General features: G+C 41.0%; 1 protein-coding gene and 1 long non-coding RNA gene across 2 annotated transcripts in view; one reads left to right on the plus strand and one right to left on the minus strand.

Moving 5' to 3' along the window:
- LOC138642545 (uncharacterized) overlaps positions 1-26,035 on the plus strand; it is a 136,096-nt gene that overhangs the window by 48,692 nt on the left and 61,369 nt on the right. The gene's annotated exons all lie outside the window — the stretch shown is intronic.
- GMDS (GDP-mannose 4,6-dehydratase) overlaps positions 6,515-26,035 on the minus strand; it is a 1,108,130-nt gene continuing 1,088,609 nt past the window's right edge. The window contains exons 11-12 of the mRNA XM_069730760.1: positions 8,639-8,707; positions 6,515-6,926 (exon numbers count right to left, since the gene is read on the minus strand). Coding sequence (XP_069586861.1) covers positions 6,864-6,926; positions 8,639-8,707 — 132 coding nt within the window. The 3' untranslated portion in view covers positions 6,515-6,863. The remainder of the gene's footprint in view (positions 6,927-8,638; positions 8,708-26,035) is intronic.

The following is a 26,035-nucleotide window of genomic DNA, read 5'->3' on the forward strand; positions in this document are numbered from 1 at the left end:
TGTCAAACAATTGCTAATGTGTGTATGTTGTGAGTGCAAGTCGTCCTTGGATACCCCTACCCTATAGTATGACTGTTCGCGGAAGGTGTATGGCTGCTACCTAGCGCCCGACTTATCCTACAGCACTAGTCACACATTATAGCGTCCAGTTGCTGTGACCGCCAGTACGGCGCCGTGCACTTCCTCTGTGCTTTCCTTACCCAAGCCTGGGTGGTTAGTGGCGTTCGTCAGTGCGGCACTGCATGCTCTTCTGTTTCATTTCACACCCAGTTGCGGTGTTGCGCCAGCAAGGGTCTAATCGGACTTCAATCCCAGTGGGGGTTGAGTTCGCTGACTACTTGCTCGCGCTTTAGGTGCGGTACCGCGGTCCTGTGCCTTAACAGGATTGCTCCTTTCACGCTGGGTGAGGTTAACCCACGCGTGTATACTCTAGTGTACCGCCATATAGTCTGCTAATTGCTAGCAGCAGGTTTTCACCTGCACGGTGGACCCCGGACTGCGAACGCATCTATACCATCTGTCTTGGTGCGTTCCGCCAGTCCTAACAGATATATATATATATTTTTTTAATTTTATTTAGTGTGTGTGTTTAAATAGAACTTTTGCTATGGTATGAACTATGTATGCCCCTGCTTGTAGGGCAGTAATAATGAGGGCAATCTGGCTTGTTGCTCGGAGCCCGAGGTTTCTGGAGTCCCATGACCAGATAGCCCTCCTCAAGCAGCGTGCAGGGCTTGGAGATGAGCCCAGACAAATTTCTTTAACAGGGGCCCAAAGCAGTCAGTGTCCACCCCTTTCTGTACAGCCACATATGAGGTATTTCTACATTCAGCAGAACTTGTGGGACAGATTTTGATGCCATTTTTACCCATTTCCCAGTATGAAAATGTAAAGTTTTGGACTAACACAATCTTGATGGTAAAAATGTAAATTATTTTTTATTCAATGTCCAATGTTATAAAATTCTGTGTCACACCTGCGGTGTCAATGTGATTACTGCACCCCTAGATTAGTTCATTGAGAAGTGTCATTTGTAAAAAGGGGTCACTTATGGGGGTTTCTGTTCTGGCACATCAAGGGCTCTGCCAATGTGACATGGCACCCTCAAACCAGTGCAGCAAAATCTGCACTGCAATATGGCGCTTCTTCCCTTCTGAGCTTTGCACTGTGCCTCAAAGGTAGTTTTTGACCAAATATGGGAGTATCTGTGTACTCAGGAGAAATTGCACAACAAATATTGAGGTCAATATTCTCCTGTTACCCTTGTGAAAATGCAAAACTTGGGGCTAAAAAACAATTTTGTGGGAAAAAACTGATTTTTTTATTTTCACTGCTCAGCGTTATAAACATCTGTTAAGCACCTGGGGTTTCAAGATTTTCACCACACATCTAGATAAGTTCCCTAAGGGGTATTGTTTCCAAAATGGTGTCACTTGTGAGGGAGTTTCCACTGTTTAGGCACATTAGGGGCTCTCCAAATGCGACATGGTGTTCACTAATTATTCCAGCAAATTTTGCATTCAAAAAGTCAAATGGCGCTCCTTCCCTTCCAAGCCCTGCCGTGTGCACAAACAGTAGTTTTCCTCCATGTAAGGGGTATCGGCGTACTCAGGAGAAATTGTGTAACAAATTGTATGGTCTATTTTCTCCTGATACACTTGTGAAAGTAAAAAAAAAAATTGGGTCTAAAGAAAAATTCTTGTGAAAAAAAATTAAACGTTTATTTGTTCCTTCCACGTTCCATTAATTCCTGTGAAGCACCTGAAGGGTTAATAAGCTTCTTGAATGTGGTTTTGAGCACTTGGAGGGGTGCAGTTTTTAGAATGGTGTTACTTTTGGGTATTTTCTGTCATATAGGCCCCCTCAAGGTCGCTTCAAATGTGATGTGGTCCCTAAAAAAAACAGTTTTGTAAATTTTGTTGGAAAAATTAGAAATTGTTGGTCAACTATTAAGCCTTATAACGTCTTAACAAAAATAATAATAATAATTTTATTTATATAGCGCCAACATATTCCGCAGCGCTTTACAAATTATAGAGGGGACTTGTACAGACAATAGACATTACAGCACAACAGAAATCACAGTTCAAAATAGATACCAGGAGGAATGAGGGCCCTGCTCGCAAGCTTACAAACTATGAGGAAAAGGGGAGACACGAGAGGTGGATGGTAACAATTGCTTTAGTTATTCGGACCAGCCAAAAAAAAAATCTTTCAAAAATAGTGCTACGGTAAAATAAAAATGTGGGTAATGCTATTTATTAACTATTCTGTGTGACCTGTGATTTCTGGGCATAAAAATTAAGTTTGAAAATTGCTAAATTTTTCAACATTTTCGACAAATTTCCATTTTTTTCACAAATAAATGTAAGTCATATTGAAGATAAGAAAAAGCAAGAAAGATCAACCCACCTCCTCTCAGTTCCACCACACTTATCATGCAGTGCTGCGAGTAGTATGAAGGTGAAGCCAAAGTCCAGCGTGGGTGATATCCATAAAAAATACCTTTTATTCCATTTTCATTAAAAGCACAAGTCCAAAATCCATCTTTATATCCAGAGAGACAAAAAGGGGTGATTCATACCAATGAAAGTGCATTTAAAATCATACGCGTTTCAACGGTTGTGCCGCCTTAGTCATTGTGTCTCTGAATATAAAGATGGATTTTGGACTTGTGCTTTTAACCCCTTCATGACCTTGCGATTTTCCATTTTTCCCGTGTTTGTTTTCGCTCCCCTCCTTCCCAGAGCCATAACTTTTTTATTTTTCCTTCAATATGGCCATGTGAGGGCTTATTTTCTGTGGCACGAGTTGTACTTTTAAACGACGTCATTGGTTTTACCACGCAGTGTACTAGAAAATGGGAAAAAAATTCCAAGTGCGGTGAAATCGCAAAACAGTGCAATCCCATGCGTGTTTTTTGTTTGGCTTTTTTGCTAGGTTCACTAAATGCTAAAACTCACCTGCCATTATGATTCTCCAGGTCATTATGAGTTCATAGACACCAAACATGTCTAGGTTATTTTTTTATCTAAGTGGTGAAAAAAAAATTGCAAACTTTGCTACAAAAACCCCCCCACCATTTTCCGATACCCGTAGCGTCTCTATTTTTCGTGATCTGGGGTTGGGTGAGGATTTATTTTTTGCATGCCGAGCTGAAGTTTTTAGTGATACCATTTTGGTGCAGATATGTTCTTTTGATCACCCGTTATTGCAGTTTAATGCAATGTCGCGGTGACCAAAAAAAGTAATTCGGGCGTTTCTCATTTTTTTCTCACTACGCCGTTTAGCGATCAGGTTAATGCTTTTTTTTTATTGATAGATCAGGCGATTCTGAACGCGGTGATACCAAATGTGTATATATTTGATTTTTTTTTGTTTTATTTTGAATGGGGCGAAAGGGTGGTGATTTAAACATATTTTTTTATTTCATATTTTTTAAACATTTTTTAATTACTTTTGCCATGCTTCAATAGCCTCCATGGGAGACTAGAAGCTGGCAGAGCCTGATCAGATCGATCCTATGCAGCTGAATTACAGGCTTGCTATGAACGCCGACCACAGGGTGGCGCTCACAGCAAGCCGGCATCTGCAACCATAGAGGTCTCAAGGAGACATCTGGTTACTATGCCATAGCAATAAGAAAGAAGCTGGCGCACTACCATAGCACAAATATAAGTTACTATGCTGACGCATCGCTGACCCTCGATCATGTGACGGGGGTCAGCGATGCCCGCATTTCCGGCCGGATGGCCAGAAGCGGCATTTAACTAGTTAATAGCGGTGGGTGGATCGCAATTCCACTCGCCGCTATTGCGCGCACATGTCAACTGTACAAAACAGCTGACATGTCGCGGCTTTGATGTGGACTCACCCGCCAGAGCCCACATCAAAGCAGGGGATCTGACCTCGGACGTACTATCCCATCCGAGGTCAGAAAGGGGTTAATGAAAATGAAATAAAAGGTATTTTTTATGGATATCACCTTCGCTGGACTTCTGCTTCACCTTCATATTGAAGATACTTTCCGTTATCATGAAGTACAATATGTCACGAAAAAACTCTCAGAATCAGTGGGATCCATTGAAGTGTTCCAGAGTTATTACTGCAAAGTGACACTGATCAGAATTGTAAAATTTGGCCAGGTCATGAAGGTGCAAACAGCCTTGTGTCGTAAAGGGATTAGGTATGAATTATCCACAAGGCCTGATTAAAGTCAAAGAAAGTGAAAGCAAACTGTCCTTAAAGCGCATGTTATTTCAGGTAACTTTTCTGAATAAACGGTCATGTGTTCAAAAGGAATAATGTTATTTCTGGCCATTATAAGACTTGGAGACTGCACAGCGGGAAAACTGGTGAAAACTGCAGGGTATATCTCTCCAATTTGTATTTACTCTGAGCTAGTGGGTGGAGACTTGCTGTGATGATGTCTCTAATACACTGCACACAAAGATGTTTTTCACTCCCTAACAGAAGCAGCAGCATGGAATACATTGTACAGCAGTACTGAGTAGTGTGAGATAAATTACTTACTAAAAGCTGCAGCATTCTCTACCCTGAGTCTCACTATGCTGAATGCTCCTCCTCATGCCTTCTCCATAGATTTTAGGCTACTTTCACACTTCCGTCTTTTCAGATCCATTGCAATGCGTCGTTTTGGGAAGAAAATGGATCCTGCAAATATGCCCGCAAGATCCGTTTTTTTTCCCCATAGACTTGTATTAGTGACGGATCGTGACGGATAGCCACACGTCGCATCAGTCGTGCGATGGATCCATCATGTTTTGGCAGACCGTCGTCTGGAAAAAAACGTTTAATGTAACGTTTTTTGTCTGCGTCAAAAAAACGTACAGCGACGGATCCTGCGGCGCAGTCGTTGGCTAGAATGGAAGCCTATGGGCGCAGGATCCGTTGCTATCCGTCAAATGACGGAATCCAGCAACAGATTCCGTTTTTTTACACTGAGCATGCCTGGAAGGATTTCTATTCCTTTAATTTAACCCATTTTTCCGGCAGCTGCTGCATCGACGGATCCATCAAAAAACAGGATCCAGTGCATCCGTTTTTTACAATCTGCACAGGATCCGTCTTTTCAACACTTTGAGGGATTGTGACTGATTCTAAAAGACGGCAGTGTGAAAGTAGCCTTAATTGGAGCTGTAATGTGATACTTCAGTGAGCTTGCAGTCTGCTTTCCTTTAAGAGTTGATTTGAGCTGTTTTGAGTGGTGTGCAGAGTGAGTTTAGAAGGCAGGGGGGATGGGACAACGTGGCTCTTTAGTGGAGAAAGACATTTCTCTGATGAGATATATTACACAGTTTCAAGTTTTATGCAAAGTTTGTTGAAACAACAGTGACAATTTAAAGGTACTCTGTCTGCACACTGATTGTTCAAACCAAGTATGGGTGTTTGATGCATCATTGTGGAGCCAATGAACCACCAAACGGCAGGACTTTGTTTGAAAAATCATACTGTGCTGTCCGTGATTATCATTGCAATGTATTGGAGAAGCTTATTTATATTTATTTTTAAAATTTTTCTTACTGCTAGAACACTGATGGTAAAAACTGACTCATCGAACAATGATAAAACTCAGATCCAAGATAGATTTTTTATTATGTAATAAAATGTAATTCTTAAAACACTTATATTTGTATGTGAATGCTTTTCTGCCCATTGATGACAAAAGTATTCTAGGAGTGATACCTTTATTGGCTAACCAGAAAATAATATGTTTGCAAGCTTTCAGAGCACAGTTGCTTCTTCTTCGGGCAGGATTACAAATATTTGAAAAGTATTCACAACGATTTTTCTGGCTAACACGGTACCACAATACAATTTATTATACATCATTATATTTGTATGAAATACAGAATTCACTTACCTGCACTTTTACAGAATTTCCCATGAGATAGGTTTTTTGTGCTGCAGCCATTCTCATGGTGTCTATAGTATCATACATGATATGTGTGCTTTCGCTACCATTTGTAGTCATATGTATGTTAGAAAAAAAACTAAAAATTATGACTCGTCAGCCAATGTTCATGAAGCCATTTCACCATCTCCCCTAATGTCCAGCTACAGATTAGAATCATGGTCAGAGCGTAAAGCTCTACAAGGACTAAAAATTAAGCCATGTTCCCATCTTCCTCTACACCAATCAAAAAATGTGTGTTTGATTATGATACATTGAAGAACAACATTTCGCATTACCGCTGTTAAGAAACGTTACAAACAAATTCTCAGATTTTTTTAAAATTAAATATTCAGCCACACAATCATTTCATTGGGAGGCTGATTATCCATGAGGGTCTCTAATCTGGAAATGTTGATGTTGGAGAAGAAAAAAAAAAATGTATGGCTTTTGGATATAAAGCAACTAGCTACCTCAATACTGAAATGCAGCCATAAAATGTACAGCGAACCTGATGGCTTTATGATTGTTATTTCCACATTAGATATAAACCATTTTTTTAAATTAGGGACATTTTTTATATCAACTCAACAACAATAATCAATCTTTAGTAATTATTTATTGTTTTTTTTATAAAGCACTTTGAGAGTGAAAAAGGCGAGTGCTAGAAAAACAGGATATATTTTCCAATCTAGAACAAGAACATTACTCCATAATATATCAGCACAGAATGAGTAGAAAAAGATAATTACAAAGAAAAAGTAACAAAAATCCCAACACAATTTTCCCATAATAAAAAAAGGAGAAATGAAAATGACTGCAAATACTATGCACTTATTCTATGTGCACAGATCAATAAATCAGGAAAATATAATTTGGAATACATCTATATATTGGATGGAGTAATATAGGTTGTCCTAATAGATTTTGAAGAGTAGGCCGTGTTGCTTCAGGCGTTGGGATTGGTTTCCATCAGATGAATATCTGATTCTACCATCTCTTTAACCAGTTCCTGCAAAAGAAGAAATCAGTGTCAACTTTGTTTCTACATACACTAGGCAACTATATTACAACTGGCTAAGAAATGTGACTCCTCATTTACTGACATCTCGCTACAAAGGATGTAATTGGTAGAAAGTAAGAATTTATACAGTGACTGACTATTAATATTACAAATAAAGAGAAATTGACCTGAACGCCAATCCAGAAGAGAAGATGCCATGCAAACTTATAACAACCACATAAAGAGATCATGCCATGTTATATTCCCTGAAAATCACCATCATTCTGAAATATTGTAGGATATTAACAATGGAAGTGTTACCCAGGACTACAAAGAACTAGTATTACGTGTGTTAGGCCATGTTCAGTATTTGGTCAGTATTTTACATCAGTATGTGTAAGCCTAAACCAGGAGTGGGTGATAATTACAGGAGTGGTGACGGGTTTCTATTATACTTTTATTCTGATTGTTCCACTCATGGTTTTGGCTTACAGATACGAAGGTAAAATACTGATAGTGTGTGCATGGCCTCACCTCCAGAAACACAGTGGCTAAAAATATTAGCGGCCTGGCAGAAATGCCCATCAAAGCCCAAATGACTGGTACTGTGAGGAATGTATTGTGGACATCACAGGAGAGTGACATTTGCTATGGGGCTTCACATGAGATTTCACAATTGGGAGAAATAAAATGTTTTTCTTATTTTGTTTTTGTGTGTGTGTGTGTGTGTGTGTGTGTGTGTGTGTGTGTGTGCGCGCGTGTGTGTGTGTGTGCGTGTGTGTGCGCGTGTGTGTGTGTGTGCGTGTGCAGAAAATAGAACAATATATTTTGTCTGCAAATAAACCAAATATCAAGACAGCAACAATGTGGTGGCTACTGCTCTGTATGATGGGCATGTAAGGCTGCCACAGAATGATACCACATGATTTCTTGTAACAGAAGAGGCTAGGGGGTATTTAGAGAAGACAATATGTGACTTCACTGTGTAGATTGCTGAAAGCAGCAAAATATCAGATAGTTACCATTATAACACTGTCAGGCGAATTCACCCATCCATGAAACATGTGCTCTGGCTGCAATACCCGGAACGATAATGGGTCTCCCAGCCGCAACTAGGAGCCTCATATATGTCTACAAGGTCAGGGGGTCAGCCTGGGTATTGCGATCCGAGCACAGTTCATGCTCATGGATATGTGAACTTGGCCTTTTTCATGGGCATCCTGTGCTTGAACAGTGTCTACCAAAAATGGCCAAACACTTCTGTCTTGGGTCTTGTATCACAGCCCAATTTTCTCCTTTCTCTTGAAAATATTGTACCAGAATGATAATTACCATATACAGAGAAGAAGCATAAGTTACATAAAGACATGTTGTGTTTTAGTGAGGCAACCCTTTTAAGGGAAGGTGATACATACTGAACTAAAATTGAGTTCTTGTACCTGCTGTTAAAGTTACATAATAAAAATGACAATCTACACAACTACGCAGAGGAGAGAAAGAATATTGCCTTTTAGGGATTATTATTTTTGACAAACCATTTGAGATCTGAACATAAAATTGAATTATCTATTTTTATTTAATTAAATTTGTTAGTATTGGGACTAGAAGTCATGTGTGTCTTGGAAAAAAATATATCACATTTGGAAAGCGGTAAATATTTTGCTTGCGGTATCAAGATGCCCAAAGAGGTAAACTCCATGAAATGTTAATACAATGCTTACATCAAATGAGACCTTGGTTTCCCAGCCCAGCTTCTGCTTTGCCTTGCTGCAGTCTCCTTGTAGAAAGTCCTGTGGGTGCAAAGAAAAGCAATAAGTTGCAGAAGCTCACATTAAAAAGCTGAATCACTTTCATACTACTAAAGCAGATCAGCTGTCACAGTCCTATATGGCGGACGTATATCCAAACCTCAAAGAAGTAAAACAACAGTCATCCTTAACAGCGTAGATGACCGCATGAAACGTGTAATGACAGAACAGTAGGGTGACTATTCACTCTCAAGGTCATATACGATGGGGAAAAATAAAACAAGGCTGTCAGGATTTGTAGAAATCAGAATCCTGTGTAGCTTGGACACTTTCTAATTTGTAGGGCACGCCTCATACACAGCATTTTGAGGAATTGTATTTTTTTTAACCTTTTCATCACTTTGATGTTATTTTGAAGCCTACAGAAAAATAGCAACAAGTCAAAATACACAGATGGTTTACCAAGCTAGAGTCTCAATTTGCACCACAGACACTGGTGTACATCACCATGTGACAAATTAAATAGATTAAATAAGTATTTTACACCCTTTATGTGCCTTAAGGCCCCTTCACATTTAGCGACGCTGCAGCGATACCGACAACGATCCGGATCGCTGCAGCGTCGCTGTTTGGTCGCTGGAGAGCTGTCACACAGACCGCTCTCCAGCGACCAACGATGCCGGTAACCAGGGTAAACATCGGGTAACTAAGCGCAGGGCCGCGCTTAGTAACCCGATGTTTACCCTGGTTACCATGCTAAAAGTAAAAAAAAACAAACACTAGATACTTATCTACAGCCGTCTGTCCTCCAGCGCTGCGCTCTGCTTCTCTGCTCTCCTCCTGTACTGTCTGGGAGCCGGAAAGCAGAGCGGTGACGTCACCGCTCTGCTTTCCGGCTCACAGCCAGTACAGGAGGAGTGCAGAGCGCAGCGCTGGAGGACAGACAGCGGTAGGTAAGTATCTAGTGTTTGTTTTTTTTTTACTTTTAGCATGGTAACCAGGGTAAACATCGGGTTACTAAGCGCGGCCCTGCGCTTAGTTACCCGATGTTTACCCTGGTTACCAGTGAAGACATCGCTGGATCGGTGTCACACACGCCGATCCAGCGATGTCCACGGGAGATCCAGCGACGAAATAAAGTTCTGGACTTTATTCAGCGACCAACGATCTCCCAGCAGGGGCCTGATCGTTGGTCGCTGTCACACATAACGATTTCATTAACGATATCGTTGCTACGTCACAAATAGCAACGATATCGTTAACAATATCGTTATGTGTGAAGGTACCTTTACTTGACAGTCTCGAAAGGGAAACAAGCAATGGTTTAAATGTGCAAAATAGAACAAAAAATTTGTAGCAAAACATTGTTCTAGAACAGTGTTTCTCAACTCCAGTCCTCAAGACCCACCAACAGGTCATGTTTTCAGGATTTCCTTAGTTTTGCACAGGTGATAATTTCATCACCTACTCAAGCATTTATTCCATCACCTATGCAATACTAAGGAAATCCTGAAAACATGACCTGTTGGTGGGTCTTGAGACCGGAGTTGAGAAACACTGTTTTAGAATCACAGCTCAATTAGATGACCTGATAATCTGTCAACAAATGTTCATAAGTATCTTCGTTCCAGAATAAAGGAAAATACTGCTGATCATCTGTCGAAAAAGAAACACTTGTTTGTCAGATCGTTTATGCCGATATAAAAATCATCAATACCAGAGGCACATAACCCTTTGAGACGGGGCAAGTGTGGATGACATAATGATGCTGTAAAAAAACTGAATGGTTTGTATTAAAGGGAATCTGTCAGCAGACTTTTGTTTTGTAATCTGAAGACAGCAGGAGTTAGAGGCTGAAATCCAGAAGTCAAGAATGTGTCACAAATAATAATCTTTATTTAATAATAATCTTTATTTTTATATAGCGCTAACATATTCCGCAGCGCTTTACAGTTTTGCACACATTATCATCACTGTCCCCGATGGGGCTCACAATCTAGAATCCCTATCAGTATGTCTTTGGAATGTGGGAGGAAACCGGAGTACCCGGAGGAAACCCACGCAAACACGGAGAGAACATACAAACTCTTTGCAGATGTTGTCCTGGGTGGGATTAGAACCCAGGACCCCAGCGCTACAAGGCTGCTGTGCTAACCACTGCGCCACCGTGCTGCCCACGTCACTCGTCAAAGTGCATGCGGTTTACTAACTGTGAAGGATTTATCACTAAGAGATTAACATTACTGGACTACATTTGTCAGTCAACGTCTCCTCCTGTGATAAGCAGCACACTGTCTATGGAGTTTGAACACACAGAGCTTGGTGTGGGCGGAGTTAGCTTTCTCAGCTCTGCTTCATTCAAAATCTAAAAGCTCTGTGTCAGAACTGCTGCACCCAGTAATCAAATTGATACTTCGTTGGATTCAGTGTCTCTTTGCCTACATTACACTGCTCTCAGATGAGGAAGCAAAAACCTGCAGACGGATTCCCCTTAATGATTGTTCTTCTACAGATTTCATCAGCCCCTGTGAATGGAACTGTAAAGGAGTTCCAATCTATTTGTATATAGTCAATGGAAACATGTATCAATATCAGCCCATGTGAAGGAGCTTTAAGACACTAAAGAAAAGGAATAAAGAAAGTTATCTTGTAACATGCCTAAGACGCATCAATTCTAGCACAGTTTCAACCACTAATACATTTGGCCTGGTCATTAACATTTTAAAAACCGCATGTCTTTAGAATCGAGTTTTCTTGCTTGCTTAACCCCTTTCTGCCATTAGACGTACTATTGCGTCCATGTGGGGTGGGCTTTACTTCCCAAGGACGCAATAGTACGTCATATGCGATCGGCAGCGCTCACGGGGGGAGCGCCGCCGATCGCGGCCGGGTGTCAGCTGTTTATCGCAGCTGACATCCGGCACTATGTGCCAGGAGCGGTCACGGACCGCCCCCGGCACATTAACCCCCGGCACACCGCGATCAAAGATGATCGCGATGTGCCGGCGGTACAGGGAAGCACCGCGCAGGGAGGGGGCTCCCTGCGGGCTTCCCTGAGCCCCCCGCAGCAACGCGATGTGATCGCGTTGCTGCGAGGGTCTCACCTCCCTCCCTGCTCCCTCCAGCCCCGGATCCAAGATGGCCGCGGATCCGGGTCCTGCAGGGAGGGAGGTGGCTTCACAGAGCCTGCTCAGAGCAGGCACTGTGAAGCAGCCTGCACTCCTATCAGATCAGTGATCTGACAGAGTGCTGTGCAAACTGTCAGATCACTGATCTGTGATGTCCCCCCCTGGGACAAAGTAAAAAAGTAAAAAAAAAAAATTTCAAATGTGTAAAAAAAAATAAAAAAAAATATTCCAAAATAATGAAAAAAAAATAAAAATATTATTCCCATAAATACATTTCTTTATCTAAATAATAAAAAAAAAACAATAAAAGTACACATATTTAGTATCGCCGCGTCCGTAACGGCCCGACCTATAAAACTGGCCCACTAGTTAACCCCTTCAGTAAACACCGTAAGAAAAAAAAAAAAAAAAACGAGGCAAAAAACAACGCTTTATTATCATACCGCCGAACAAAAAGTGGAATAACACGCGATCAAAAAGACAGATATAACTAACCATGGTACCGCTGAAAACGTCATCTTGTCCCACAAAAAACGAGCCGCCATACAGCATCATCAGCAAAAAAATAAAAAAGTTATAGTCCTGAGAATAAAGCGATGCAAAAATAATTATTTTTTCTATAAAATAGTTTTTATCGTATGAAAGTGCCAAAACATAAAAAAATGATATAAATGAGGTGTCGCTGTAATCGTACTGACCCGAAGAATAAAACTGCTTCATCAATTTTACCAAACGCGGAACGGTATAAACGCCTCCCCCAAAAGAAATTCATGAATAGCTGGTTTTTGGTCATTCTGCCTCACAAAAATCGGAATAAAAAGCGATCAAAAAATGTCACGTGCCCGAAAATGTTACCAATAAAAACATCAACTCGTCCCGCAAAAACCAAGACCTCACATGACTCTGTGGACCAGAATATAGAAAAATTATAGCTCTGAAAATGTGGTAACGCAAAAAATATTTTTTGCAATAAAAAGCGTCTTTCAGTGTGTGACGGCTGCCAATCATAAAAATCCGCTAAAAAACCCACTATAAAAGTAAATCAAACCCCCCTTCATCACCCCCTTAGTTAGGGAAAAATTAAAAAAATGTATTTATTTCCATTTTCCCATTAGGGCTAGGGTTAGAGTTAGGGCTAGGGTTAGGGCTAGGGTTAGGGCTAGGGCTAGGGCTAGGGTTAGGGCTAGGGTTAGGGCTAGGGTTAGGGTTAGGGTTAGGGCTAGGGTTAGGGTTAGGGCTAGGGTTAGGGCTAGGGTTAGGGCTAGGGTTAGGATTAGGGTTAGGGCTAGGGTTAGGGCTACAGTTTGGGTTGGGGCTAAAGTTACAGTTAGGGTTTAGATTACATTTACGGTTGGGAATAGGGTTGGGATTAGGGTTAGGGGTGTGTGAGGGTTAGAGGTGTGGTTAGGGTTACTGTTGGGATTAGGGTTAGGGATGTGTTTGGATTAGGGTTTCAGTTATAATTGGGGGGTTTCCACTGTTTAGGCACATCAGGGGCTCTCCAAACGCGACATGGCGTCCGATCTCAATTCCAGCCAATTCTGCGTTGAAAAAGTAAAACAGTGCTTCTTCCCTTCCGAGCTCTCCCGTGTGCCCAAACAGGGGTTTACCCCAACATATGGGGTATCGGCGTACTCAGGACAAATAGGACAACAACTTTTGGGGTCCAATTTCTCCTGCTACCCTTGGGAAAATACAAAACTCGGGGCTAAAACATATTTTTTGTGGGAAAAAAAAAGATTTTTTATTTTCACGGCTCTGCGTTATAAACTGTAGTGAAACACTTGGGGGTTCAAAGTTCTCACAACACATCTAGATTAGTTCCCTGGGGGGTCTAGTTTCCAATATGGGGTCACTTGTGGGGGGTTTCTACTGTTTAGGTACATTAGGGGTTCTGCAAACGCAATGTGACGTCTGCAGACCATTCCATCTAAGTCTGCATTCCAAATGGCGCTCCTTCCCTTCCGAGCTCTGCCATGCGCTCAAACGTTGGTTTCCCCCAACATACGGGGTATCAGCGTACTCAGGACAAATTGGACAACAACTTTTGGGGTCGAATTTCTCCTCTTACCCTCGGGAAAATACAAAACTGGGGGCTAAAAAATAATTTTGGGGGGAAAGATTTTTTTTTTTAATTTTCACGGCTCTGCGTTACAAACTGTAGTGAAACACTTGGGGGTTCAAAGCTATCACAACACATCTAGATGAGTTCCTTAGGGGGTCTAGTTTCCAAAATGGTGTCACTTGTGGGAGGTTTCTACTGTTTAGGTACATTAGGGGCTCTGCAAATGCAATGTGACACCTGCAGACCATTCCATCTAAGTCCTCATTCCAAATGGAGCTCCTTCCCTTCCGAGCCCTCCCATGCGCCCAAACAGTGGTTCCCCCCCACATATGGGGTATCAGCGCACTCAGGACAAATTGGACAACAAATTGTGGGGTCGAATTTCTCCTTTTACCCTCGGGAAAATACAAAACTGGGGGCTAAAAAATAATTTTTGTGGGAAAAAATTTTTGTTTTATTTTTACGGCTCTCCATTATAAACTTCTGTGAAGCCCTTGGTGGGTCAAAGCGCTCAGCACACATCTAGATAAGTTCCTAAAGGGGTCTACTTTCCAAAATGGTGTCACTTGTGGGGGGTTTCTACTGTTTAGGTACATTAGGGGCTCTGCAAACGCAACATGACGTCCCATCTCAATTCCTGTCAATTTTGCATTGAAAAGTCAAACGGCGCTCCTTCCCTTCCGAGCTCTCCCATCCGCCCAAACAGTGGTTTACCCCCACATATGGGCTATCAGCGTACTCAGGACAAATTGTACAACAACTTTTGGGGTCCAATTTCTTCTCTTACCCTTGGTAAAATAAAAAATTGGGGGCGAAAAGATAATTTTTGTGAAAAAATATGATTTTTTATTTTTACGGTTCTACATTATAAACTTCTGTGAAGCACTTGTTGGGTCAAAGTGCTCACCACACCTCTAGATAAGTTCCTTAGGGGGTCTACTTTCCAAAATGGTGTCACTTGTGGGGGGTTTCAATGTTTAGCCACATCAGGGGCTCTCCAAACGAAACATGGCGTCCCATCTCAATTCCAGTCAATTTTGCATTGAAAAGTCAAATGGCACTCCTTCGCTTCCGAGCTCTGCCATGCGCCCAAACAGTGGTTTACCCCCACATGTGGGGTATTGGCATACTCAGGACAAATTGTACAACAATGTTTGGGGTCCATTTTCTCCTGTTACCCTTGGTAAAATAAAACAAATTGGAGCTGAATTACATTTTTTGTGAAAAAAAGTTAAATGTTCATTTTTATTTAAACATTCAAAAAATTCCTGTGAAGCACCAGAAGGGTTAATAAACTTCTTGAATATGGTTTTGAGCACCTTGAGGGGTGTAGTTTTTAGAATGGTGTCACACTTGGGTATTTTCTATCATATAGACCCCTCAAAATGACTTCAAATGAGATGTGGTCCCTAAAATAAAATGGTGTTGTAGAAATGAGAAATTGCTGGTCAACTTTTAACCCTTATAACTCCCTTACAAAAAAAAATTTTGGTTCCAAAATTGTGCTGATGTAAAGTAGACATGTGGGAAATGTTACTTATTAAGTATTTTGTGTGACATATCTCTGTGATTTAATTGCATAAAAATTCAAAGTTGGAAAATTGCGAAATTTTCATAATTTTCGCCAAATTTCCGTTTTTTTCACAAATAAACGCAGGTACTATCAAATAATTTTTACCATTGTCATGAAGTACAATATGTCACGAGAAAACAATGTCAGAATCACCAGGATCCATTGAAGCGTTCCAGAGTTATAACCTCATAAAGGGACAGTGGTCAGAATTGTAAAAATTGGCCCGGTCATTAACGTGCAAACCACCCTTGGGGGTAAAGGGGTTAATAACCTTTTCTATAAAAATAATTAAAAATGTGAAATAAAAACGCCTAAAAAAACTCTAAAAAATAATAATGGGTGATATTTTTGCATGCATTATAAAATGCTGGAAATGAAGTGAATGTAACGGACCCATAAGAAGAATGAAATTACATGTAGCAAAACGTGAGCTATGAGACGTTGGTATAATTGGAGCTTTTTGGGGAACAGTTGAGTCGTCTCTCAGGCTAGATTGCCGTGGGCCCATCCTCCATATATACATAAGCCTGTGTACTTCCACTGTTATGTGCATCATTAACTTTGTTGGTACCATTGCTCTCAAGCTACATTCTATCACCTAGTTCAAATAGGTTATTTGTGAAACACAATATAAGAAATAGACTTCTTGCAATTGACCAGATCCAGTGTCCGCTCCAAATGGGGCAGACTTAAGCTGGAACTTTGGAGCAATAATTTTGTCAGAGTCTGGGCCCATCAATTACATTGGCGGACTCAGAAGCTAACTGCAGGAGTGAGCGTTACTAGCCAAGACGGGCAGCATGGAATCCATGCAGAGGCGCCATGCAATCACACAAATTCAGCCAAACTCGTTGCCACTTAATGCCGACCTACAGAAAATACCACGGTCCTTATAATAGAGGGTGTCCCATATGCTGACGATTCCACAGCTAAACCACGGAATCAACCTTCTGTACTGCAGGTGATCTGTATAAATTGGTAGTAATGAGGAAGTAATAAATAAATGTTAAATAAGACACAAAAATGGAAGATCTGAAAAAATAAAATTGCCAAATTGAATTTATAGGCTAGGACAGTAGTAGAACAGTCGGTAGGATGGCAAAAGGGTCTCCTGAGTGTTACAGAAAATTACATAAATGGATACAGAAAAGCATCTCACCGCCCTAGACACTAAAGACATATTAAAGAGTGTGATTTCTGCTTAAAATCTTTGTTGTTTTTTTAACAATCAGATTATCATCACTGAAGTATTTAGCTTTTTCAACAAACTAATCCATGTCTTTATAATGAAAAACAGTTTATGGGCCCTAAGTAGCTACAATTCATCCTAAACAATGAAATCAAGCCAAACCCTGGGGCTCCACAAAGGTGTTTTTTTTTTTTAGGGACAGTGTTCATTTTAGGGTGAAAGGTAATGTCAGGGCTAGGGCTCCTGCAACTGATTAGCCAAAATCTCTGACCATCCCAACCGCAAATCTCTATGTGCCACCGCTGTAAACCCAAAGATACAAACATATCCCCCGCCATATAAATGAAATTACTTGGGTTACAGTTCCTGGTCTCCATTTATGTGACAAGACGACAGATAAATCTGTTCAAAAGCCTAGGTTTTTCTCCGCCTAAACCACACTCTATAAAAACAGCAGAGGAGCCCTATAAGGCTCAGTGGTCGGGTTACTGAATCAACTGGTTCAAATTATTGTCTTGCTTTGTTTAAAACAGAAGTAAATCACAAAACAAACACAATAACAAACTAAATGCCGACCTTAAATAAAAACATGTGCTCGAGGCAAAAGTTGAAACTGCAAAACACAACGTAGATTTTTACTGATGTCAAAAGGTTGAGATATCGATGAGTTTCTAGTGCAACCTGCCCTCTGCTGAAAAGACTGGCACAAATTCTCATGTATTTTCAGCAGATATGTCAAGTACAGGTATTTTTAATATGGCTAAAGTCTATATTTTCATATTAAGTGTTCTATATAACAAAACACTGGAACACTGAAGAGTGTATCAGGAACACTGAAGAGTTGAATATTTAGCTACAGTGTGTATTTGTCCCAATAGAACATACAATATAAAACCATTTGTTATACATCCATCTTTATACAGCATGGATTGTTCAGTGCTTATTACATGTGGAATAGTAACCATTACATAAAATAAGCAATAACAGTTTTACATTGACACTTAAGGAAGACCTCAAATCTATATATCTGTTCATTGAATGTGTGTATACAGTGACTTGCAGAAGTATTCACCCCTTTGCCTTTTTAGCCATCTTGTTATATTACAACCCATGTTTAAATATTTTTGTAATGTGATTTGTGTGTGATGCATCAGCACTAAATAGGTTGAGATGGTGAAGTGAGCAAAATATAGGCATAAATTAAAGTTATGGGATCAAATAACTAAAAATTGGCATGTGCATATGTATTCACTACTTTTGCGATGAAGCCCCTAAAAATTTCTGGTCCACGCAATTACATTCATAAGTCACATGCTAAGTGAAAGGAAGTCCACCTGTGTGCAATCTAAAGGTACCTTCACACATAACGATATTGTTAACGATATCGTTGCTTTTTGTGACGTAGCAACGATATCGTTAATGAAATCGTTATGTGTGACAGCGACCAACGATCAGGCCCCTGCTGGGAGATCGTTGGTCGCTGAATAAAGTCCAGAACTTTATTTCGTCACTGGACTCCCTGGAGACATCGCTGGATCGGCGTGTGTGACACCGATCCAGCGATGTCTTCATTGGTAACCAGGGTAAACATCGGGTAACTAAGCGCAGGGCCGCGCTTAGTAACCCGATGTTTACCCTGGTTACCATGCTAAAAATAAAAAAAAAAAAAACAGTACATACTTACCTACAGCTGTCTGTCTTCCAGCGCTGCGCTCTGCACTCCTCCTGTACTGGCTGTGAGCCGGAAAGCAGAGCGGTGACGTCACCGCTCTGCTTTCCGGCTCCCAGACAGTACAGGAGGAGAGCAGAGAAGCAGAGCGCAGCGCTGGAGGACAGACGGCTGTAGGTAAGTATGTACTGTTTTTTTTTTTTACTTTTAGCATGGTAACCAGGGTAAACATCGGGTTACTAAGCGCGGCCCTGCGCTTAGTTACCCGATGTTTACCCTGGTTACCGGCATCGTTGGTCGCTGGAGAGCGGTCTGTGTGACAGCTCTCCAGCGACCAAACAGCGACGCTGCAGCGATTCGGATCGTTGTCGGTATCGCTGCAGCGTCGCTAAATGTGAAGGGGCCTTAAGCGTCACACATATTCACGCCTTTTCTGAAAGGCCACAGAGGCTGCAACACCATTAAGCAAGAAGCACCACTAACCAAACACCATGAAGACCAAGAAAGTCTCTAAACAAGTCAGGGACAAAGTTGTTGAGAAGTAAAAGTCAGGATTGCGTTAAAAAAATTCCAATCTCTGTTAATCCCCTCACCAGCATCAATCCATTATCGTCAAATGAAAAGAACATAGGACCACAACAAAGCTGCCAATAGATGGTTGCCCACCAAAACTCTCAGCCCCAGTCAAGGGGAGGGTATCAATCAGAGACCCAGCACAAGACCAAATGAAGGAGCTGCAGACTTCTCAATCATAGACTGGAGTATCTGTCCATATAACCACAATAAGCCGTACATTCCATAGAGATGGCCTTTATGGAGGAGGGGGCCAAAAAAAAACCTTTACTTGCACACAAAAATTGTTAGGCTCATTTTGAGTTTGCCAAAAGACACGTGGGAGACTCCCCAAATGTATGGAGGAAGGTGCTCTGGTCAGATGTGACCAAAATTGAACATTTCTTGCCACTAAAGTAAAATCGCTATGTCTGGCGACAAACCAACACAGCTCATTACCCCAAGAAAATCATCATCACAGTGAAAAATTGTGGTGGCAGCATCATGCTGTGGGGGTGTTTTTCAGCAGCAGGATAGGGAAAATGGTCCAAGTTGAGTGGAAGATGGTTGGTGCCAAATACAGGGATATTCTTGAGCAACACCTGTTTCAGTTTGTCAGTGATTTTAGATTGAGACATACGTTCATCTTCCAACAAAATGACCCAAAGCATACTTCTAAAGCAACAGGAGTGGTTTAAGAGGAAACGTGTAAATGTTATGGAGTGGCCTAATCAAAGCCCAGACCTTAACCCAATTGAGAATCTGTGGTCTGACTTGAATATTGCTGTTCACCAGAGAAGAACATCTAACTTGAAGGAGATGGAGCAGCTTTGCCTTGAGGAATGGCCAAAAATCCCAGTGACATGATGTGGAAAGCTCAGAGACTTCACCAAAGTGACTTGCTGCTGTAGTTGTTGCAAAAGGAGGCTCTACAAAGTACTGACTTTAGGTAAGTGAATAGTTATGCACAATGAAGTTTTCAGTTATATTGTCCTATTTGTTGTTTGCTTCATAGTAAAAAGAAAACCAAATGTTTACAGTTGTAAGCATGTTCTTTATGTAAACTGATGCAAACCCTAAAAATAAACCATGAAATTGCAGGTTGTGAGGAAGCAAAACACAGAAAATGCCAAGGGGTGAATACTTTTGCAAGCCACTGTATGTGCATGTAATGTAGTTCAAGTGTATTAATATACTCGCCTACTGCTGCTCTCTCCGGGATCCAGCGCTGTTCTGCTTTGCTTCTCAGTGATATCTCTGCAGTTGTGACTAGCCTCTATGCTCTGTGCGTGAGCCGAAAATCTTTTACAATGTAAGCCTATGCAGTCTTGTTCTGATGCTCTATAGATTTATACTGTAAAAGTCCCTTTTTAAGTGACCTGGAGAATCTGCAGAGCGGTGACAACACAGAAGAAAAAAAAAACAGTGCTGGACACTGAAAAGAGCAGAGATAGGTGAATATATTAATACAATCACACAACATGAGCATGTATGAGTATATATACACACAATAAAACAAATTATATATATATATATATATATATATATAGATATATATATATATATATATATATATGTATGTGTGTTCTTTAATGTAAAGTTAGGATTAGCCCACTGCGGACCCAAATTGTATCTATTTTCTTTCTATCTATTGGCTAACATGATACACAGATATTTTTTTCCGGTAATTTCAAGTCGAAATTTAAATAAACAAGACACAAACAATAAAAACATCATGAGAAACTTGCCTATACTGTGCGGTTAATATCCAAATTTGCTGTAAACTGCTGCCTACAATGAGCTGTTACATGAGTAAGATTTGTATGTCTGGGTTTGCAGCGGTGGCACATACAGATTTGTGGTTGGGATGGCTGAGGTTATTGAGTAATCAGTTACAGGAGCCCTAGCCCTGACATTACCTTTCACCCGAAAATGAACGCTGTCCCTGAAAAGACTTTCTGCGGCCTCAGGGTTTAGATTGATTTCATTGTTTAGGACAAATTGTAGCTACATAAGTTCTGTGAAATGTTCCTCATTACACAGACATGGATGACGTTGCAGAATTGAGGCTTCTCAGGCCATGCTTAGATGTTTGTTATAACCTATAATATATTTCTTATATATTGAATATTTTAGTAATTTAAAGTGGCTGCCTGGTCTCAGAAGAAATGTCTATAGCCAGGATCTTCATTGGCTTCCTATTGCCCAGAGGCTACAGTTCAAAACACTAACAATGACATACAAAGCCATTCACAACCTGTCTCCTCCATACATCTGTGACATGGTCTCCCGGTACCTACCTACACACAACCTTCAAATCCTCTCATGATCTACTCCTCTAATCCTCTCTCATCTCTTCCTCCCACGACCGCATACAAGACTTCTCCCGTGCTTCCCCTATACTCTGGAACTCTCTACCCCAACACATCAAGCTCTCACCTACCACGGAAACCTTCAAAAGGAACCTGAAGACCCACCTCTTCCGACAAGCCTACAACCTGCAGCGATCCTCTGTCTGCTGAACCGCCACATGACCAACTATACCCTCTCCTAGTGTATCGTCACCCATCCCCTGTAGACTGAGCCCTCGCGGGCAGGGTCCTCTCTCCTCCTGTACTTGTGTGTGCCTTGTTTTACTCATGTTTATTGTACTTGTCAATATTTGCCCCGTTCACATGTAAAGCGCCATGGAATAAATGGCGCTATAAAAATGTATAATAATAATAGCCACTCTATGTGACTGCAGACTGACAAACCATGTCAGCACACACTGGCACGATTCCTCTATCCCATATATAGGTGGTCATGTGACCATATGTATGCGATTCGCATACTCGTGATCACATGCCACCTAGACTGTTGCATATCACTCAGTTCCCTTCTATTGTCAGAAGTAGGGTGAGACTAGTTGGCACATGACTGCAAGCCCACTGTCAAGATTTGGCAGTTTGCAGTCACAGTGTTACTGTAGACTAGTCTACTGATATCAGACAACCCCTTTAAAGAAGACACTGTGCATTAGAAAGTTGTAGTTGATATCTAGTATAACAGATGTGCATAAGAATCTATTTAGCAAGGTACAAGTGTGTCCTTTTTTAAAATGGCGGCACTGCCATTGAAATTAACAAAAATAAAACCTCAAAACTGTGGTAGTAGTAATACTTGCCTACAGTTCCCCCACCAGTCACTGTAGTCCTAGGCTGTTTCCAATATGTTGGCTACCATGGCAATCAATGACAAACTGCAGTGGCCACATATCCATCCAAACGGAGTAGGAAGGTAACACACTATGGTAATAAATTATTGGATTGCCAACAGTCAACAACATATAGTACAGTTCCAGCAACTACTTAAGATGGTGCAAATGACAGTCTCATCCTTCCGCGGTCTCACCAGGAATTAGAGTATCTGCATCTCCGGGACTTCCAGTGCCAACTACCAAAACGAGTGGCACCCCGCTTTTGGTGGGCACTCAGAGAAGAGGTAGCAGCAAGATTAGGAAGATGATAGAGTCCATTGAGGTCCAAGGCCAGGTGACCTGACAGTCCCAACCTGGGCTCTCCAAACATCTCTATGGGTTCAGTGATTGGCAGTGGATCAAATCTGTATTTCTCCAGTTGGAGCCATGGTGCCTTAGCTGTTGTCCACTAGATTCTCAAGAAAGAGAGAGGTCACTCTTATACCCACAGCTGTCCTTCGGGCCATTATCCATAGGTTTGGTGATAGGTGGGAGGAAGTAATCTCTCATTGTTCGACTGTTCAATTAACCTGCATATTTTTCCTTCAATGCTTGCAGAACAAGCTGCATAGACTGATACAATAGGTAGTCAACAGTCATTCACCAAATCAACAAACATTGATTGTTCAATTAACCTGTGCTTTTGTCCCCTAAGGATAGCAGAACAGTAAGCTGTAGGGGCTGATACAATAGGTAATTAGCAGCCATTCAACAAATCAACAAACATCAATTCAATCTACTACAAGAGTCAATGTTAAAGGTACCTTCACATTAAGCGACGCTGCAGCGATACCGACAACGATCCGGATCGCTGCAGCGTCGCTGTTTGGTCGCTGGAGAGCTGTCACACAGACAGCTCTCCAGCGACCAACGATGTCGGTAACCAGGGTAAACATCGGGTAACTAAGCGCAGGGCCGCGCTTCGTAACCCGATGTTTACCCTGGTTACCATCGTAAAAGTAAAAAAAAACAAACAGTACATACTTACCTACAGCCGTCTGTCCTCCAGCGCTGTGCTCTGCTCTCCTCCTGTACTGTCTGTGTGAGCACAGCGGCCGGAAAGCAGAGCGGTGACGTCACCGCTCTGCTTTCCGGCTGACCGACGCTCACAACCAGTACAGGAGGAGTGCAGAGCACAGCGCTGGAGGACAGACAGCGGTAGGTAAGTATGTACTGTTTGTTTTTTTTTACTTTTAGGATGGTAACCAGGGTAAACATCGGGTTACTAAGCGCGGCCCTGCGCTTAGTTACCCGATGTTTACCCTGGTTACCAGTGAAGACATCGCTGGATCGGTGTCACACACGCCGATCCAGCGATGTCTCCAGGGAGTCCAGCGACGAAATAAAGTTCTGGACTTTATTCAGCGACCAACGATCTCCCAGCAGGGGCCTGATCATTGGTCGCTGTCACACATAACGATTTCATTAACGATATCGTTGCTACGTCACAAAAAGCAACGATATCGTTAACAATATCGTTATGTGTGAAGGTACCTTAAGGCTCATATGAATAATAGTTCATGTCCCTGGTTCTATTGAATAACATGTCTGGCATACTTAAGAATAAACCGGTGTTGTCACAGTACATTACCTTTCATTGTTAAACAACTTCTTAAGGGTCTGCTAAGTTTTTTTTTTTTTATATGGACAAACCTTTCAAATGTCTCTCTAAACCCAGAATATATGGTATGAAATGAGAAATACAAAGTAAGACACATGTATGGCAGATACTGTGATGAATGCCACCCATTCATCACTCAGACTTTGAAAAAATTATGCTTTACCATATAGGTTTTGTTACTGGCTTGTATAGGTGGAGAACTGCATCAACCTGTATAACTTACTGCAATTCAAGAAGGTGAACCACTACACTGGACATGCTTTAGGAGCAGGGGATCTGAAAAGGTGAGTGCTGTTTTTTTTCATATGTAGATACTAGCAAGTTGGCTAGGTTTTTCCCCCTTATATTGTTTCATATGCAGCTGCCAGAAAACCCCTTTAAACCTGCTATGAAAGTACCACTCAGCCCCGATAAGCAATAAACTATGAACTTATTAATAATAAAATCAATTTGCAACAGTAAAGACTATACTTACACCCTCCTAGCGCCGAAAACAAAGGGGCATATTGTGTAGTGCTGTGACAACGTCTCAAAAAGCAGTGAAAAATGTAAAGCATTTAAATGTAAATACCCCGCTTCCTGAGCACTGCTGTAGGGTGTGAGCACTGCATTTACTCTGCCTATTTAGGTGAAAGATATAGTCTGAAAATGGATTTGGCCTAATTCAATCATTGTAATTGATATTTTCAAACTATTATGACCGCAAATAAAACCAGCCAGGTTAACAAGCTCAGATTGTGGAGAGTTAATCCATGCTGGAAAACCTTGACTGGAATAATAAATTGTAACGATCTCTCAATTTCATGTCATAAATACACAAACTCACAATACTTGTGTTTCTTTTTCTGTTTAATCCACTGAAATGTTCCTTGTAATTCCCCAAGCATCTAACAACCTCCTCCTCTGGAGAAACAGTGATTAGAAACAGCTATAGCCGCCATAGACTGACATAACAGTCCTCTCATTCCTTATCAGTTAGACTGGCGGCTTTTTACCAGCCGTTCACACAGGCTGCATTTATCACAAAATCAACATAGGAGACTAAAATAGGAAAATCTTGGAATATCATTAAGTATATGTGGAAATGCTTCCGGATGGTCTTCAAGATCAATTCAAGCTTTATTTCCTCTTAAAAACACTTAGTTCCCAGAAATAAAAAGTGTACTTGTACTAGTTCTGCCAGCACCGTCTAGTAATTGGAAAAAACAGAATCTGACAGGTTACAATCGAACACATGTAATCCTTTAGCCCTGTGGAAATTAACAGCGTCAGCTGTTATTCTGCTCTTTTCATCATCGGAGATAGCAGTCTGATATAAAAGGGCACGTTCACACCAGAGGATTTGAAGTCAGGATTTTCTGTACTGAAAATTCTTTGTGCAGGACAGTAATTTCACTAGATTTTATCCACACTGGAAAAAAAAAATCTTTGCCTAAGGCTACATTGCCACCATAAGTATTTGGGGAGTATTTGACGTTGCAGATTTTCTGCATCTTCAAGGTAAATTATTTATGTTTTTTACATGCATTTTTATAGCGCTTTTGACTGCAGTTTTTGTCTCTATTTGGTATGTCATGTTTTAACCCCTTCATGACCGGGGGATTTTTCGTTTTTCATTGTTCGTTTTTCGCTCCCCTCCTTCCCAGAGCCATAACTTTTTTATTTTTCTGTCAATTTGGCCATGTGAGGGCTTATTTTTTGCGAGACGAGTTGTACTTTTGAACGACATCATTGGTTTTAGCATGTCGTGTACTAGAAAACGGGAAAAAAATTCCAAGTGCGGTGAAATTGCAAAAAAAGTGCAATCCCACATTGGTTTTTTGTTTGGCTTTTTTGCTAGGTTCACTAAATGCCAAAAATGACCTGCCATTATGATTCTCCAGGTCAGTACGAGTTCATAGACACCTAACATGACTAGGTTATTTTTTATCTAAGTGGTGAAAAAAAATTCCAAACTTTGCTAAAAAAAAAAAAAAAAATTGCGCCATTTTCCGATACTCGTAGCGTCTCCATTTTTCATCATCTGGGGTCGGTTGAGGGCTTATTTTTTGCGTGCCGAGATGACGTTTTTAATGATAGCATTTTGGTGCAGATACGTTCTTTTGATCGCCCGTAATTGCATTTTAATGCAATGTCGCGGCGACCAAAAAACGTAATTCTGGCGTTTCGAATTTTTTTCCCGCTACGCTGTTTAGCAATCAGGTTAATACTTTTTTTTAATTGATAGATCGGGCGATTCTGAGCGCGGCGATACCAAATATGCGTAGATTTGATATTTCTTTTATTGATTTATTTTGATTGGGGCGAAAGGGGGGTGATTTAAACTTTTATGTTT

This window comes from Ranitomeya imitator, chromosome 6 (genome assembly GCF_032444005.1).
Source record: "Ranitomeya imitator isolate aRanImi1 chromosome 6, aRanImi1.pri, whole genome shotgun sequence".
In the NCBI taxonomy this organism is placed as follows: Eukaryota; Metazoa; Chordata; class Amphibia; order Anura; family Dendrobatidae; genus Ranitomeya; species Ranitomeya imitator.